Source organism: Eucalyptus grandis, chromosome 7 (genome assembly GCF_016545825.1).
Source record: "Eucalyptus grandis isolate ANBG69807.140 chromosome 7, ASM1654582v1, whole genome shotgun sequence".
Taxonomy (NCBI): domain Eukaryota; kingdom Viridiplantae; phylum Streptophyta; class Magnoliopsida; order Myrtales; family Myrtaceae; genus Eucalyptus; species Eucalyptus grandis.
Window position 1 is genome coordinate 59150646 of NC_052618.1, and position 18124 is coordinate 59168769.

The 18124-nt window shown below is 39.8% G+C and overlaps 2 protein-coding genes across 2 annotated transcripts; one reads left to right on the forward strand and one right to left on the reverse strand.

Moving 5' to 3' along the window:
* The first annotated feature begins 2123 nt into the window (after positions 1–2123).
* Positions 2124–5443, forward strand: LOC104454616 (50S ribosomal protein L1, chloroplastic). The gene is made up of 7 exons (XM_010069518.3): positions 2124–2637; positions 3311–3490; positions 3599–3653; positions 3868–3995; positions 4533–4616; positions 4923–5048; positions 5140–5443. The coding sequence occupies exons 1-7, from the start codon at positions 2254–2256 to the stop codon at positions 5275–5277; spliced, it is 1095 nt and encodes a 364-aa protein (XP_010067820.2). The 5' UTR covers positions 2124–2253; the 3' UTR covers positions 5278–5443.
* A 2259-nt stretch (positions 5444–7702) lies between these two features.
* LOC120295478 (structural maintenance of chromosomes protein 5-like) lies at positions 7703–16435 on the reverse strand. The gene is given in 18 exon segments (XM_039316665.1): positions 7703–8046; positions 8174–8277; positions 8585–8657; positions 8742–8795; positions 8798–8828; positions 8906–8954; positions 10130–10184; positions 10277–10376; positions 11894–11971; positions 12049–12165; positions 12303–12406; positions 12959–13031; positions 15117–15194; positions 15360–15484; positions 15572–15635; positions 15832–15977; positions 16065–16230; positions 16365–16435. Coding segments are annotated over 18 exon segments (1503 nt in total). The 5' UTR covers positions 16395–16435; the 3' UTR covers positions 7703–7990.
* Between the last annotated feature and the right edge of the window lie 1689 nt (positions 16436–18124).

Sequence of the window (18124 nt, forward strand, 5' to 3'; positions counted from 1 at the left end):
ATGATGAAAAAATAATATCAAAATACGTTAAGCGTGCGAGTATTGACGTTGAGGATTATTTCGCCCCTGAAGGACAAAGATTTGGTGAAATAGGTATCTTCTTCTTTAATCCTCACAAAATAATAAAATGAAGATGAGCAACCTTATACGCATAACCCAAATAAGAAATAAAATATATGCAAAAACAAAAAAAGAATATTCTTATTTTGAAATATATATCACTTTTTTATCATATTCGGAAAAACAATTTATAAGTAAAAGAAATCAAACCGCTTTTCATAATCAATTCTTGCATTTATTTGAAAAAACGTTATGAATTCATTGCAAATTAATAGATGAAACTGTTATTGAGCCATTATTGAAAACCGTTATAGATTAATGGTGGACAAAAACCATTACATATTGATGATCCTAAATCTGTTAAAAAACGGTAACTTCCAATATTTCTGAACATATTGAAATCTACCACGATCTTTCTAGCTTCCACTAGTCTTTAGCCGCTGCTCATACTTCTTTTGCTGGAGCCGAGGTTGATGCTATTTGCTAAGACTTAAGGGCTGCGTTTGGTAGTCCGGATTTGAGTCTGGATAGGATAATTTGTTATCCTATCCAATGTTTGGGAATGTCCACCGGATCGGACAAACCCGGATACATCCGGATAAAACGCTGGATAAAAAATCCGGGGGAGGGGGTGGGATAAGCCTGGATTGGATAAGAATTTTTTTTAAGGAAAGAAAGAACTTAACAAAAAGAGAATATATCATAAGCATCTACGTCAAATGGATGCCTCCGTCTCTCCGATTCATTGTCAATCCTCTTCTTCCACTTCTTCTCCCATCTTCGCATCTCGCCGTTTTCAATGGTGGCCACAATTCCTAGATCTAGGCTTTTCCATGGCATTTAATTAATTGAATTTTCTATTTTTTAATTTTATAATTTAATTCAATATCATATTTATTTTTTAATCTTATCCTGAAGTGCGCCAAACACTTGATAGGATTAGATATGTCCGCCTTTATTATCCAGAGGATTTAATATCCTACTTTATCCTATCATATCCTGATTATTATCCCGACGACCAAACGTAGCCAAGGAGTTTAGCCAATTGCTTGCTCGTAAACCATTTCTTGCCGATTGAGAACCATGATCTTCCTCCACTTGCCCAGCTCCGGTTCGATCCCTAGCCTCTCTCGCCGCCGTAGGAGGCTGAGCAGCTCCCAAAAGGCCCAATCTATCGAACAACGCCCGGAGGAACACGCCGAGGCGAAGCTCGCCAACCGCCATTTGGCTTCACTCCAACTGCGCAGTGGAAGATGAAAATCAAGGCGAAGAAGGTGGAAAGAGCGAGGCACTCGGCAGTGGCGAAACTTGATGGAAGAGAGATCAACAATGTGAAGACGAGTGTATGACATCGTAGGAGGAGATTCTGTCGGAGTAGTTTGAGAGTCGAGAGCATTGATTCAATCCCAGGTCTGCTGCTTCTACTTTGACCTCCGTTCCCAACTTCTGAAAGAAAGGAGAAAGTGCAAGTGCAACTTGGATTGAGAGATTCACATTCTTCAAGTGAAAGTCAAGAGCCTGCGTGAACCAGAGCAACTTCTCAGCTGACACGCTCGGGTGTCGTCAGTTGTGAGTTATGATCATGAATTTCATGTCATTTCTTTCGATCATGCACGAATTCTTTCTCACTGCGTACTCATTCCTTCCTCCATTTTCACATTTCGATTCAAAACTAGCAGAGTTCTTGACCATTTCGAGCCGGAAGTTAATCAGACGTCGACATAAGAAGAAGCATGCAATGCGAATTGGTGAGCTACGAAATTTGTATAGCATTTTATATAAGCAGATTTCCTGTGTAGAATTTTGGTTCTCCTTAATAGAATTCCAAGTTCTAAACCACTAATTCCATCACGTCATACAAGGATGAGCAACCCGACTGACATTTTTAAGCGAGAAGCCTTTTGACATGCCGTTTCTTTCGCATAAATTTGAATGAACATAAATAATTGTCAGCTAAAATTCACTCGAAATAATAATATTCTTTTTCTAACAAAAAGAAAAATACTGAATAAAAAGGCCCCAAAAAAGGAAAAAGATAAAAAGGAAGGAACCAAGGAAGTAAATTTCAGTGTATACAGAGAGAGAAACAGGATAACAGCTCCTCTCTCTTATCCCATCACCTTCCCCTGCCCATCGGCGCTCCTCCTCTCTCTCTCTCTCTCTAAGCCAGAGCACCAGGACCCAGAAAGAAAAATGGCGTCTTGCGCCGCGCCGTCGCCGTCGCCGGTAGCCCTAGGGCGCCGGTCGCCGTCCTCCGCCCTGTCCGCGGCTCAGGAGCCCGCCCCCTCCCTCCTGTCCTTCAAGAACCACCACCACCACCGCCCTTCCTTCCTCTCCCCCTTGATCCTCAACTCCCTCAACTTCTGCTGCGCGGATGATCCCAGGACCAGGCTCCACGGCGGCTCCTCCCTCGGCCTCATGGTCGCCGCCGCCGTCGCCGCCGCCGCCGAGGCGGAGGTGGCCGAGGAGGGCGCGGAAGGCGCGGATGAACCCAAGGAAGGCGCCGCCGCCGTGGCCACCGTCGCCCCGCGCAAGCCCAAGAAAGGGAAAGCCGCTTTGCTGCTCAAGAGGGACAGAGTACGTTGTCATGAGCGTCGCCAATTGCGGTTGCGTTCTTGTTACTGGCTTGATTGCTCGGTTTCTTGTGTCGGCACTTGTTCCTTGGCTCAACTGTTGAATTCGAGTGCTTTGCCTATGAGGAAGAAAGATGATTCTTGATTAGAGGGACGGCTAAGTTCGCTTCCATGGCTGCGAAATTGTCATAACAAAACAAGTGATTTGAGCCTAGCAGAATTATCCTGCTAGTCATTACAAAAGTGCGCACTTGAAATTTAGTTGTGGAAGGATTAGAAGAAAGAGCCTCTTTAACTCATTTCATGGTTTGTTGGTTTTGTTCTCCCTTGATGAGCTTATGATTTTTATGATGTTTTCATCGTTTGTCTTGCTTCTTTTTTTCCTTTTTAATCTCTGATTTTTGTTGTTGGATAGTTGAAAAAATCAAGTAAAGATTTTTATGAGAAGTAGGACCCCTGAGTTCGGTTTTTTAATTTTCTCTTTCTGAAATTCTCAGAGCTCTTTCTTATGATTTACAATAAGATCAACCAGCCGATGCCTCGGCACCCGTTATACGTCCAAATTGCAGAGCTCAAGTCATGTTCATATAGTTGCTCTTCTCAAAGTTTTCACAAGCATTCTGTCATTGTAACTTCATCTGGCTTGCCCTGGTTAATCTACTTCTTTTAAATGGCAGACTAGGTCGAAGAGATTCTTGGAAATTCAGAAACTCAGAGAAAACAAAAAGGAGTATGACCTGAATACTGCAATTTCCTTGCTGAAAGAGACGGCTAATAGCAAGTTTGTTGAAACTACTGAAGCCCATTTCCGGCTGAACATCGACCCTAAGTACAATGATCAGCAGCTGAGGGCGACTGTGAGTTTCTCTTGCTCGCTTCATAACTTGAACTCATGTTTCTGTGAAATAGATATTCCTCACAGTCCAATAATCTCTCTCTCTCTCTCTCTCTCTCTCTCTCTCTAGGTGAACTTACCCAAAGGAACTGGACAGACTGTCAAAGTGGCCGTGCTTACTCAAGGTGGTGGCTCAATCCTCAGTATCATTTTGCTTATTAAGCCGACTCATGCTTTAATGAATGATGGTGAACTCAGAACTGTCATTATATTATCCCTTGTCATCTGAACCGCATATCAAGCATTGGCTTGGAAGTAAACACACTTGATGAATTTTCCCTGGACAACAACATAGTTGTCATTGGTTTGACTCATCACGGAGGTGCTGATCATCTGTAGGTGAAAAGTTTGATGAGGCGAAGAATGCAGGAGCAGATTTGGTTGGAGGAGAGGACTTGATAGAACAGATCAAGGGAGGATTCATGGATTTTGACAAATTAATTGCTTCCCCAGATATGATGCCCAAGGTGCTTTTCTGCTGTTTATTTGACTGATTATTTGTTTGCCTGAAGTTCTGCTTCCATGTGCTTGAAGAAACTTCTAAATCTCGTCTGAGTAAAAACTCTGAAGAAACATGTGTTCTCCCTACAATAAGTTGTTCTGACAACTTGCAAATCTTTGATAAGCATGTAATTTTGCGTTGATACTGGTGGCTTATCTCATGTTATATGTGATGATGACGGTTCAGAGGGAATTCAACTTTTAAGGGGTGTCTGGGTGTGTGTTTTAAACATTTCTCAGGATTTGGTAGCTTCATTGGAAAGCTGAAGTAGAAATTGCCTTTCTCTGATAGTGTTTTAGCCAGCCTTATTTGATATGCCTGCAAAATATTCGTGTGCGTTTGGTAGAGAAGGAAACTGAAGGTTAATCTAGCTGATCTTTAACTGGTGATTTTTGTGCATGGGCTTCTTGTTAAACTTATGTCAGGAACTTGCTATCTGTGCACATGTCTGAGCTATGAGATTTCTGGTTCATATTTTCATGAAGTGTTTGCTGTGTGTCAGGTTGCCAGTTTAGGAAAGCTTCTGGGACCACGAGGACTCATGCCAAATCCAAAAGCTGGCACAGTGACGACTAACATACCTCAGGTATAGTCAAACAGGCAAATTTCCATGCTTTTTTCTTCTTCAGTGAATGCATCAGATGAACTAACCATTTCATTTGTTATTTTGTGAACTCTGTCAAGAGGAAGTCCATAAAACACATAATTGCTTGATTTATTGATGAGATATAGAAAGTAAAAAGTTGTTTGTGCATCCTATGATCTATTGAGAGAGTAGCCGCAAGGTTAGTATATGTGGCATTGTTGGTTCTTTTAATTAGCTGAAACGTAATTATACAGGCTTCCTGGTAGGTAAGGTAGGAGGAATGACTTAGCCGAATTGTTATTTCAGGCCATTGCAGAATTTAAGCAGGGAAAGGTTGAATATAGGGCGGACAAGACTGGGATTGTTCACATACCTTTTGGAAAAGTTGATTTTTCCGAAGAAGACCTCCTCGTGAATTTTCTTGCTGCAGTAGTATGTTCTCATGCTCCTACTCCTGTAAGATGAGTTGTTTCATCATCGTGCTGATGGTAATACTAAATACCTGTTGTTGTTTCTTCTACAGAAATCTATAGAAGCAAACAAGCCATCCGGTGCAAAAGGAGTGTATTGGAAAAGTGCACACATATGCTCCTCGATGGGGCCATCTATCCGGTTAAACATAAGGGAGATGCTTGATTACAAGCCCCCATCAATTGCCTAAATAGTAAGGCTGTAAATTGTCTTGCCTGGTTCGTGTTCTTACCTCTCGTATTGAGGAATGACATTGTTCATAGAGGGATGGGATGGTGAGAGAAATCATATGAGGGATTGCATGTCGCAAAGTACATTTCATTGATAGGTTCAAAAAATCTATTTGCTTCTATAGATGGCTGTGGGTATGAGCGGAATACTCATGAATCGGGATCTTATTCGCAGCGCTTGCACCTTAAATTAAGATGATATACCAGTGTATTGCAGAATGTGCTTTTTCATGGTTAAAGTGTTCTATTTTGTGGCCGTCATCAAACGGCAAGACAGAGTGCTTCGTTTTTTGCGGTTAGGTGGGACATTCTCATGGCACAGTGAATGAAGAGAGAGAGAGAGAGAGAGGCGGCGGACATCGTGAGGTGTTATAACATCTCTTAGGTTCATAGGTAATTAATATGACACGTGTCACTTGATGAATCGACTTTCATAAAAATGACGTGACACTACCAAAATACCAAATATTTTCGCTTCAGATTATTAACTACTTCATGGAACGGAAGTGCAGAGAAAGATAGCCCTAACTCCGTAATATACATAGATGAACTACTAAAACTATAACTGTTGCACCATCTTGAAGGAAAGAAATTAGGCTTACAGTTGTTTTGGTTGGGTTGTGGGAAAATGGTTTTGGAAAAATGCAAATACCTTTGGATGAAATGAATTTTTTGAAATGTTACGACATTTGTTAAATTGTACCTTCAAATAACATTGAAAAATGTATTGACATAAATGTTGTTTAGTAAAATCCACATTTATTAAATGCTTTTGCTATTTCTTTCTCTAAGTTTAACCATTAAATCCAATGTAGGTCAACCACCGACCAACCGCCGGCAACTAGATATGGTAGTTTGAGGTGGCATGAACCTCAGGCCGCTAGCATGCCGCTTGGGTCATGCGAACAAAACGCCGCCACCTACGGTTGCTACCTCAGGTGGTGCCCACGTACCTCAAGCGGTAGTTATTGGGGACACGCAAACCTAAACAACGGGGGCCGTTACTACAGAAGCCCGACTCTAAGCAACGGATTGGAGAAAATGAGCAGTTGTGATGAATAGGGAAAAAGATAAATAGGGATGGATTAATAGTGAACTTACATTTTCAAAATGCTGAAAGTCTAAAATAGATCCCTATCTACATTGGACTTTCAACATTTAGCATTCAAAAATGCTAACATTTGGCCAAAGGAGTCTCAAAAATACTTGCCAAATGCTTTGTATTTTCCCCAAAACCCCTGGAAAAAGCCAAACCAAATGGGAACTTGGTGATCCTTGTAGACTTCCATCCGGTCTGGACTACATGATGGAGCCATAGTACAGGCCAAAGCAGCATGGGGACAACTTTGACATCACCTTGCCTTAGCTGCACAAAATTACAATGCTTTCATCTTTGATGATAGTGCCGAACCAGATGTTTCAGCTTGGACCGTAACAAGAGCAGTAACCACTTTACAAAAAGGTGGTGATCAGCGATGGATAAAAACACGGCGCAATTTGAAGGAAATATTGCAATGTTTTCCCATTAACCCTTAAATTTGATACGATCACCAACATAAGTCTTGACCGCTTCAACTGGAGCTCAGTGCGAAGGACAAACCAAAATCATTTAGGGCGTGCATGGAAACGTTTCTAAGAAAGCGTTTCCGGCACACTTCGCACGGAAAGTGTGCCCGGGAACAAAAAGGAAAGAAACGCGTTTGATTGCGTTTTTGTTCTTTTTTATTTTTTTGTTTGAACGAAATAAGAACAGAAAAAAGAAACAAAAAAAAGTTGTTTCTCGCTCCAGAAACGTTTCTTCAAGAAACGTTTCTCTCTCTCTTCTTCTTCTCTTTTTCTTTTCTTCTTCTTTTTTTTCCTTCTTTTTTCTTTCGCCGGTCGCCGGCCCTCGCCATGGCCGGCGACCGGCCACGTCGAGGCTCGGGCTCGCCCGGATCCGGCGAGGCCGAGCGCCGAGGCCGAGCCTCGCCTTGGGCGGGCGAGCTCGAGCTCGCCCGATCCGGTGGGAGCCTCGCCATGGCCGGCGAGCTCGGGCTCGCCCCATCCGGCGAGGCCGAGCCGCGGGCGGCGAGCCTCGCCGTGGCTGGGCGAGGCCGGCCCCCCGTCGGCCGATCGCGGGGCGGTGACCGGCCTAAAAAGAAAAATAAAAAGAAAGGAAAAAATAAAATAAAAATGTTTAAAAATTAAAAAATAAAAAAAAGAATAAAATTTACCAAACGTGTTTCGTTCATTTTATTCCCGGACCAAACGTTACCAAACGCGTTCTTTTGTTCAAAAATTGTTCCCCGGAATGCAAACACTTTTTTTTGTTTCGCTCCCTAACAAAAAAAGAACGAAACGTTACCATTCGCGCCCTCACTATTCAGATTAGTTAACGATGCCATGTCATTCAAATATAATTTATACAAAGAACAGAGTGCAGCAATAATTTGTCATCAACAGCATCCCATGAGCACCAGGGGCATTACTGACATTTTAAATAATACGGTGCTCCTAAATCCAGATGCGGCCTTATTTTTAATATACAAGAACTAAGGAAACTCAAATGACCAGCACCAAAAGTTAGGCATATTCGACACAAAACCGAAATGGAGGCAGGGCAATGTTTCGCATCACACTACCAAATGTTTTTGCATCCGTGCAAAAAACGTTGTAGAGAGATCAATATCAGCATCATCTTTTGCCAACCAAGCCTGTGATTGAACGCCAAGACTCACCGCTGCTCCACACTGCATCAATACAATATAATAAGTAGAGCTTAAACGTTACTTTATAGGTAAAAATGAGAACAAGAGAGCACAAATATTAAACAAAAGGCAAACTAAACATTCTGATAAACAAATGGTAGTGCATGACCTTTTGAAGGCTGCTCTATCCAAGGCCCATTCATTATATTCAGGATGCTACATGCTTCGCTGTATTCCAAACCTGGTTGCAACTTCGGAGTAAGAAGAAAACACCTGCACCATATGTTTAGAACAAATTATTTGACAAAACCAAATAGAATTGTTTTCTTTCCTGGCAAGGAAATTCACTAATCTTTCATAAGTACAGGCTATCAAACCAAATAGCATTGTCTGTTTAATCTTGAACTGAAAAAACCTGAATATTAAAGATTTCAAACATTCTTACTATGCTGGATACATGCTCAAAATTGGGAACCATACATTCTCTATATTGGGGAAGAACGGAATTAACACTGTACGTCTAGGCTTTTCCTAATAAATAGAAGTGGAAGTTATCTGCATCACTTGTAGGTTTGCTTACTGGGGTGTATTGGGTTGACTGGCAGATCTGACTAATTGCCGAAACATCTTTCTTTCATTGATAGGATCCATTCCTGGAAGAACCAAAAGAAATCAGAGGAAAGGTTCCTAGGTATTATTCAAGTCAACAGCTCAAAAGTACCAAGTGGCAGCAAAACCTTGATTTATCTCATCAACCACCCTAAATGGGCAGTTAGTCAGGTCTTGAAGGAAACAAGATAAAGAATAGTTGATACGGAGCGTTCCTGTAAATCAAAAATATGTTAACCCCTCCTGTCATCCTTTAAGCAATGAAAAGTTAAATCTTTAGACAAGCAAGTACCCCTCCAGACTGGTGGTGAGCGCTAAGAACTTGAAGTTGTCCAGCTTGCCTGATTTACCACACAAGGATTAAGATAAGAATAAGCAATGGAACCATTACATAATAATACCAACAAACAGTGACTTAGAAAAGTACTCCATGTAAAGCAGAGGGATACAGCGGCTCTCTAGCAAGACTGAATAATAGTGCATTGCATATAGAAAGTGCAAGACAAGTGCTTAAGCTGAAACAGTTTCTTCTTCGGTAACCCATGATTGTAACATATTTCAGGGTATGGAAAGACTAAAATATAGCCAAAAAATCATGTAAGAGTGACCAATGCTTTATTTTTGAGTTAAATCGTATCCTTCCAAACTTTGACTCCATAAACCTTATGCAAAAACCCGACAAATTACCCATGAAGAAAAATATGGTAATTCTGCTTCCACATTCTATTGATCTCATAAAATCTACTCTGTTTCAAGAATCCCACTTAAAGCAAAGAAAGCAATTAGCTCTCATTTGTTGACCAATTGATGGCCAGAACACCTAACATCCTTTGAACTACCAAATTCATTAAAATGGTTATTACAATCCTCCTCCAAAGGTCTTCATAGAGAGATTTGACAATGGTAGCATAGACTGATCAAGTTGACAATACACACATTAATAGTTATATCAATTCCTTTTCTTGATGTAACCCCGAACCTGTAATAGGTAGTTAACTGAATAGGAATGATTTCGGATAAGTTCGATAGTCAAAAAGCTTAAACTATTAAATAAAGTAGATTACATGCATAAAAAGCTTATTAAACTCGAAAGACAAGCAACATGGGATACTTTAACACCCCTTCTTACATGCATACAAGACTGCAACCAACACATGCAACTGAAAAAAACACACAAGCAAAATAGAGCCGATGCAGCGTCAACATGCTAGAAAGTCCAATCCAAAACCATAAACTATTAAATGGGGGAAAGTACGTGCACATATAATGCTCTATAAATCCTGTAGAGAAACAATGTGAAATAGTGAAATAAATTATAAGCCGTCAACCGATCATAAAAGCAACTTGTGCCAAAATGGTTTTCAAGTCAGGCACATGCTGCTTCACATTGATCTTGATAATTGCCTCGATAAAGAATCCTCTTGTACATAGGCAATAAGTTCTTCAAAAGTCAGTTTAACATGAAGGGAAGTTGAACAAACTTAATAGAAATTACAGCAAGCTCAAGTCCATTTACCTGAATTTCACTTTTATAAGTATTCCATATTGATCAAAGTCCGAGCCATGCTCATCTGGTCAATACCATTGACTAAGTGAGTATGTATTTAGTCCAGCAAAAAACAAAAAAAAAAGGAAAAAAATATCATTAGAATCATATACACACCCAATGAAACCTCCCCTGCAACAGCCATCTCTTGGAAATTACGACTAAAAGTTTCATTAATCCAACTCACAATATTTCTCAAGGTAGGCAGCCAATATTCCTGCAGATAGTTTCACATCAGAACTTCTACAAAGAAAATGAACTCATGAGGATGCTGGTAGGAGCAATCCTGTACACGTGCATCTTTGGACAAAACCAGATGATAACAGCGCAAACCAGAAAACAAAATTAGAAAAACCAAACAACAGTTACACGTAATGACAAAAGAAAAGGAAAGAAAAACAACACCAATACAATTGAAAAAATTATCATAACAAGTAACAGTTAAATGCACGAAACAATGTTGCACTTGTCTCTAGTCTTGATGACTAAATGCTCTCAACACTTGTGACCATTCCCAAAAATTTATCATACGTGTATATGGCAAAATGCCAAAAGCTTGAGCTCTCCACCTAGTAGTAGCACTTTCAGTTTGCTATTGGCAATATATTACATAAACATACAAAATACCAGGAGACAAACTTCACAGTGAAAATGGAGCTCTCTCTCTCCTTTCTTTATTTTCATTGTATAATCCAGAAGAGCCTGAAGGATCTACACTCTAATATTTTAATCCATTTTTTTGTATCCATAATTTTCTTCGCCAGCATCACTGGAACCAAACAGTGAATAGCTCCTCGCTGGAATTCCATTCCCTGAAGGAAAATCTATCAAATCAAACAAACTGTTTTCAATATGATTTCTACTTTGGATCATGAAACTAAAAAGGACTTGACCCACCATTGCTTCTCTTTTCAAGTAAACTAGGTTTTCACCTAAAACTACATTAAGTGAAGACTGTAAACAGTAATTGCACAATTTACAGAGACATCCCCAAAAGCATAGGCATCATCAGAACATAATTTTTTTTTTTTTTGGATACCCAAGGAACCCCGTCGGCTTACGTCGGCAGGTAAACCCTGAAGTGACGCTAGCAGAGGACCCAACACCCCGGCATCACGCTTAAGACGCCGACGCTTCCACTGGGGTTTGACCCCCTCACCTTTCCCCCAAGGCAAGGGATTCTTATCCAATGGAGCCACCAAGGCCAGTGTTCATCAGAACATAATATTATCCATTATATATAACAAAGTCAATCGGTTCAGGCTTTCAATTTACCCTATCAAATGACTTATTATGGCCAAAAATTTTCCTTTCATATGTTAATGCACCCAACAATGCGAGTAATTGCAAAAACTTAAGATGGCAAATCCTATAGTGATATATACGACAACTAGGTCAAGTTTTAGCACTAATGAGAAAAGATCATTGCATTTGAGCCCGTTGCCTTAGTAGTAAATGTCACAATACAGTACCAGGACCTTATTTTACATGAAACATCCTAGACGCATAACTGAATGGAAAACAACAATTTCTAGCAAGATCATGCTCATATTTGGCAAACAAATCTACTCATCATATATGTCAACTTGTATGCTCAGATAAAATTGTAGAGGCCCATTCGTACGTAGTGAAGATAAATGTGTATACAGCCGTGCTACATAGTAAGAATTTCAGCTTTGAGACTAGTAGTTAACCCATCCAAAAACAACTTCAAGCGACAACTAAAGCCCTCACCTTGAGGGCATTTATTTCTGTTAAACATCTCGTCAGTTCTCTTTTATCAGCTTCATGTTTCCTTGCAATTGCCTCAATCTGTGAATTAAGTGAAGTTAAGGCAAAAGAAGTATATGTTTGATAGTAATGAAACAGCAAGAAAGAGCAAGAGTTGCCTGGCGCCGACGATCCTCGTACTCTGCCAATATATTGGGGTTTAGAAAGAGAATTGAATTCGCTTGAGAAATATTATCTTGTATAGCAGCCTCCAGTTCCTCAACAGTAGTTGGCATCTGCACAAAATCAGTGTACCCTCTCAAGCAAATACACCAACATTGCGAAGTGAACTGCATAGTAAATCTAAACCTAAAATGATAGCTTAAGCATTTGGGTAAAATTATAAATAAAAAAAAATGAAGCAAGCACCAACCTCAAGGAATGCCTTTTCAAGTTCTGGAGTAATCGTTGTGATTGATTCTGCCTGCTGCTTGGCAGCAGCTAGCTGCCGCCTATGATCTTCTACCTCCTTCCTACCTGATGATAAAGCAAATTGCGAGTTTGTCAGAGGTAAGCACATTTAAACTGCAATTGAAATTCTCATCCAACAATTAAACAGCTACAGAATCCTTGCAAATGAAAATTTCTGCTGAAATCCTGGAAGCCTGGATTAGAATGATTGGTCAAGGTAAACAGAGCCACTTGCAAAACATGGTCACCATCTTGCGTTAGTGTTGATCCATATCTACGTGAGGTTAAAAAATTCTTTCTCAAGAATTCCAGTTATTTACTTAAAATTACATTAACAGAATACCTTAAATATCTATCTTTCATTTACATCCCCCAAGATATTAAGATAGTATGAAACCTTCCATGATCTCTTTAAAATTTTACAAGTTTGTCTTGTATACGTTGTATATAATCCGTTAAATTAGTTTCTGACATCTTCTCAAGATTGCATCACTGCATGTCATTAATACCCCTTCATGCTTAACTCCCATGTAGTGTGCAGGTCTACTACTAGTATGATGAGGGAAATTATATGAAAAAGCACTTCAATCAAAAGGAATAAAATCACAGAACACTCACAATACTCAAGGTGCAATGATGCTTGCAGCGCAAACTTCTCATGCTCCTTGAGACTGATTTCCATTTCTCTAATCTAAACAAATAGAACAGAAAAAACCAAGAAGTAAGATCTAAGATGACATTAGCCCCAAAAAGCTATCCATAACAGATTAAAGATGATATTAGCAAAAATATGATCCATGGTATACAAGCCAAAAAGATATAGAAAAGAAGCTCCTTGAGAGGTGAGACTTGAAAGCCAAAGATGGAAGAGACACAATAGTTATGGGAGCTTGAAATATACTAGGAGTCTTCTAAAGATGAAAAGCAAAACCAACACTATTGAATCACTTCATTTAAGGTCATCCTTTATTCCTCCCTTGAGCATGCAAAATGACTGCAGTGAAAATGCACACGAAAGCCTAAAAACTTGACTAGTAACCTGCTAAGCTTTTCCTACAAGAATTTAAACAGATCCATGCAATGGCAATCCTCTCCTTCAATTTATAAACAAAAATGTTTCCCTTCATGGAACTTGTTTATGACAATTACATGAGAAATATTCCAGAGCAATACTCAATTAAAACAAAAGTGAAAAAGCATCGATTGGCACAACACTTCCATCTTTTGTTTAAAGCATCATTGGATGCAACACTATGAGATGGAAAATCAGTGGAAGAACTCAATAATCATTTAAAGGTGATAGAGATTAAGGTTGAAACTCCGATCCTTCAAGCTATCTTTTATTGCTCTGTCGTGTCTCCAGCAAGCCACACTCCAAGAATTCTTGGGAAGATGAGACACAATGGAAGAATTTCAACACTGAAACAATTGAATAATGGTTCACAGCATACCCAAGAAAAATTGCCTAAGTTGAGAAAAAACCTCTGGTATTGTTGAGACAAATCACATTGGCAAAATAATTTATGAGTGGATTCACCAGATGCTTTGCACAAACAACACTAGTCTACTGAGATAAGCTTCCACTTCCTGAGACAATGAGGAGATTTTATCCCAAGTCCTTCCAGCAGAAGGAGATCTCAAGTGGCACATTCAAAAGCCAAACAGCCTAAGCAGCAAAGAGGCTCTAGGGTAGCAAAGAAGTTTCCAATAGCTAGGTACTAAGAATTAACGGGAAAAACTCCACTCTTTAGAGAGATTCAGCTTATCTTCCCCACAGCCTCTAATCATAGCATTAGAAAGGGACAAAAAGAAAGAACAAACAGAATCGTGTTCCCAATGATAAAGACAGGACACCAATTAACAGAGGGTGAAACAAAAAGGGAAACAAGAATCATGAGGGGTATCAACAAAAGAAATGTCATTGAGCATTTTACTCTATAACCATTAACAACATCAAATTGATGGATTAAAGTATCCCGGGCTTTTCCAATGTGTGTCCACATGCCAAGACCAGACCGGCAAGACACTTTCAGAATCCTCAATGAACTTAGATGCAGAAGAGGAATGAAGGTGGGAATAAAGAATGAAGCTGCATACGAAAGACAGCAAACCCAACCCAAAAAAGGGAAAAAAGAAAATTCATATCTTTGACTGCTAGAGCTACCTTAGAGATAATTTGAGAAGGATGCTAGTCTGACGAATCAGAAAAATGATGAAATATACTTGGATAAACATGGCCATAGGTTACAATGAGTCGTATGAGATTGAAGTGAAATATATATCCTCCAACTTGATAAATCTTCAAATGGTTAATAAGACAAACCCTGCAACTGATAAAGATCAATTCCTAGTAACTTCTAATACACCATGAAGAACAATTCTGCTAAAAAGCAAATAGATCAAAGAAAGAAACGAAACAAAAAATAGCTAATGATCAAGATAAGTGGGATACACTTAAGCTCGTTCAAAATAACTAATGCAACATGCCATATGACAGACTATTGACATTTTCTTTGGCAGCAAGGAAACAAAATTCAACGGATAAAGCAGGAGTAGAAGACATAAAGGAATGGCAATAAGGTCATTGATATGAAGCTCCAGATAAATGTATTAGCGTTACTATTCTTAAATCATCATACAGGACTTCACCGCGGTCTCTCTAGCTTCATTTCCATTTTTATTCCCCGTCATTCACAGAATGTGAAAGAATATTATGGATTTTTCATAGATAAACAAAAGAAAACGATACATCATATAGCTATTGCATTGTAATTACCTTTGCATCAAACTCAATAGAAGCCATATGTTTATGGGTGAAACTTCTTTTGTAAGAAAAAGCCTCACCAAGTAATTCCTGCAAAGTGCAAACAGCAAATTAAGAATCTGACAATCCTGAGAACAGACTATATATCAATGTTTTGAGGAAATTCTGGCACAAAACAGCAACAAAATATATTGCAGAGGTAATGTTCAAAAGGCAGAAGAAGCACAGAGCTGGAGCCTAAAGACCACTCTAGACCTTCAGACGAAGTGCACATTTGTATCGCTCAGCATTAAATCCAGCAGCCTGCTCAGCAAGCTTTTCCACAATAGTATCCAGGTCATCCTCCTCCTGCAGAGAAGCCAACTTCTTTTTCCTTTGATCTGAAATTAGTTAATGAACAACCATCAAGATCATGAGCCAAACAAATAATGACGAGATATCCTCTTAAATAAGGAATTTGAACTTACCAACACGATTTACCATTTCTTGCTTCTTTCTATTGTGATGATTGATAGTATTGACTATCTCCTCCTACAAGATATTAGCAGTAGATAGTCTGTCATTAATGGGTCACAAATAATGTCCACCATCAAGTCTATCTGAAATCGGCACCCACATATCAAAAACCACTCCAATTAAGGAAACAGTGGCACTTTTTGCAAAAATAACGTGTCAATGACAAAAACAAACATATAATGGAAGTTCCATATCTTATATTTCCGCATACCCGTTGCTTGCGAAGCTTCGAAGCTTCATCCTCTATCTGTCTTATGTCAGACTGGAGTGGTCTCAGACTCTCCTCTAAATCACTAATTCGATCTTCCAGCTCCTTTTTTCTGGATCGCAGCCTTTCTATTTCCCCAGCATCAGAACCTAAGCAAATGGTATGGAGACAAAATTTAGCCAACACAATCCAACTAAGATAAGATACTGATCTATGAAGGTCTCTAAGATACATACTACACAAGAGAAGACGCGATCGATCAACTGGCTCCACACTCCCTGAAACGTGATTACCATATCTAGACCTTGACCATCTATAGTGATTATCTGGAGTCCAAAAATCTAGAACTCCCAACTTCGAAACGTCATCTGCCTTCTGATCAGTTTCTGCTGTTCCAATGTACTGATGAACCAAGAACACAGCAGTTAGGCCAAATAAAAGGGTTCTGTCCAATACTTAAAATTAACTAACTCCCTGCTATTGAGTTTCTTTTCTTCATATTCCAAAACTGACTGCTGTGGAAGGCTTAAGCATACCGAGTATTCCAGACCAAATTGGCTGATCATAACCTCTTTGACAGCATCGGGAGCATCAAAGACTTGGTCAAGCTGAATAAGACATTTTTGCTCGGTACAAAATCTGTGTTTGACTTTTTGCTGACCATTTTGTGCAGCATCGATGTTTTCATGCTTCACAAGTTCATAGAAAACTGCCTGATTGGTTTGCTGAGAAATGATAGTAAGAACAAATTGAAAACCAACATGTGGACCGATACAAATGAGGTTATATATTTATTTTTTAAATATTGGAACATGAAAGTTCTCATCACAAGCAAGTGCAAATCAACTGTGTTAAGTTGATGAGAGATAACTTAGTGTTGTTGTGTCGCGACCTACCCCTCGGGAGGAGGGAACAGATTTAGGGGTATTGCCTAAAAGACAAGCTTAAGGGCCATAATTAGACGCGAGTTCTCCCAAACCCATACCTGCGTGACATTGGAGTATTTTTTAAAAATTTTGCAATGAGGAGTTGCCACTAACTTATTGTGGTCGGCTAGGAACCAAGTGAGGCATGAGAATGCACATTACTTTCTACGCAACCAGAGAATCTAGGATCAGGGACTTGATTACGCTGCTTTGACCAGTTAGTGCCATTTCAGTATCTAATCTTATTCATTTTAAGAGTAAAAATTTTTATCAGACAGTTTGGGTTAATTTTATACCTATCCACTAACATGCAAGGTGATCATATGTGTGTACAATTATTAAAGTAACAATCATAGCTACCAAGATCCTAATTGCAATAAAATTGAACACATGCAATTAAAACATCCACAAATATAATTAAATATGCAAATTAAACATGCTATATAATTAACATACAAGCAAATAAATGCTTAATTACACTAAAAAGACAATACATAGCAATTCCTAACCAAATCCTACATTTTTTAATTTTCAAATTTTTTTAATTTTTTAAAATAATTAATTAATTTTAATTATTTTTAAACAATAATTTTTAAATTTAAAAATGGGCGAACCAGGTCGGGTCAGGTTTGACCCGACCAGGGTTTAGCCCAGTTGACGCGGCTCAGGTCCGGTCGTAGACCGGACCCGGGTTGACCCAGGCCAGGCCTACTGCGCAGGCCCGCAGTTTAGGCTCGGCCCGGGATCCTCTTTTCCTATTTCCCTCTCTTTTTTTAAAAAAAGACAAGCCCAGCCCGAATCGAAATTAGACCTTATTCCCTAAAAAAGAGAGGGGCCCGGCCCATCGATGAATCAGCCCATTCGCACAGGCCCGAAGCGAAGCTCATTTCCTATTTTTTGTTTTCAGCCCTTTTTGTGTTTTCTTTTCTCTTTTTCTTTTATTTTCTTTTGCCCTTTTTCTTTTGGGCGTCTTCTTCGAGCCCTCCTCCTACAGCCACAGCTCGCCGAAGCTACTACAGCTCCTCCGCCGGATCGACGCCGCCTATGCCATGAGTACTGACCGCCCTAAAGAAAGTCGCCGGGCCACCGCCTGGCGTCGGTGGTTCTATCCGACCGACGCCGAGCACCGCCGGCCGCTAGTCAGCTGGCGTTTCGAGAGGCGCCGGGTAGACCCCGGCAAGGCGCGCGTTTCATCTCACCCGAACAGCGCGAAGGAACCTACCGAAAAGCTAGGAAAACAGCGGGAATGGTGCGTGACGACAGTATAATCCCGAGCAACGCAAAGAAACCAAGAGCCAAGCTACGATCGAGGGTTGGGTTCGGCTGTTTCACAGAGGCATTTTGTCGAAAAGCTACTGGGCACTACCAAA

Bases quoted from the DNA above. Each gene is read 5' to 3' on its own strand.
- LOC104454616 (XM_010069518.3), top strand. From the start codon at position 2,254: ATGGCGTCTTGCGCCGCGCCGTCGCCGTCGCCGGTAGCCCTAGGGCGC. The intron at 2,638-3,310 runs GTACGTTGTCAT...TTTAAATGGCAG, and splicing joins TGCTGCTCAAGAGGGACAGA to ACTAGGTCGAAGAGATTCTT. The intron at 3,491-3,598 runs GTGAGTTTCTCT...CTCTCTCTCTAG, and splicing joins ATCAGCAGCTGAGGGCGACT to GTGAACTTACCCAAAGGAAC.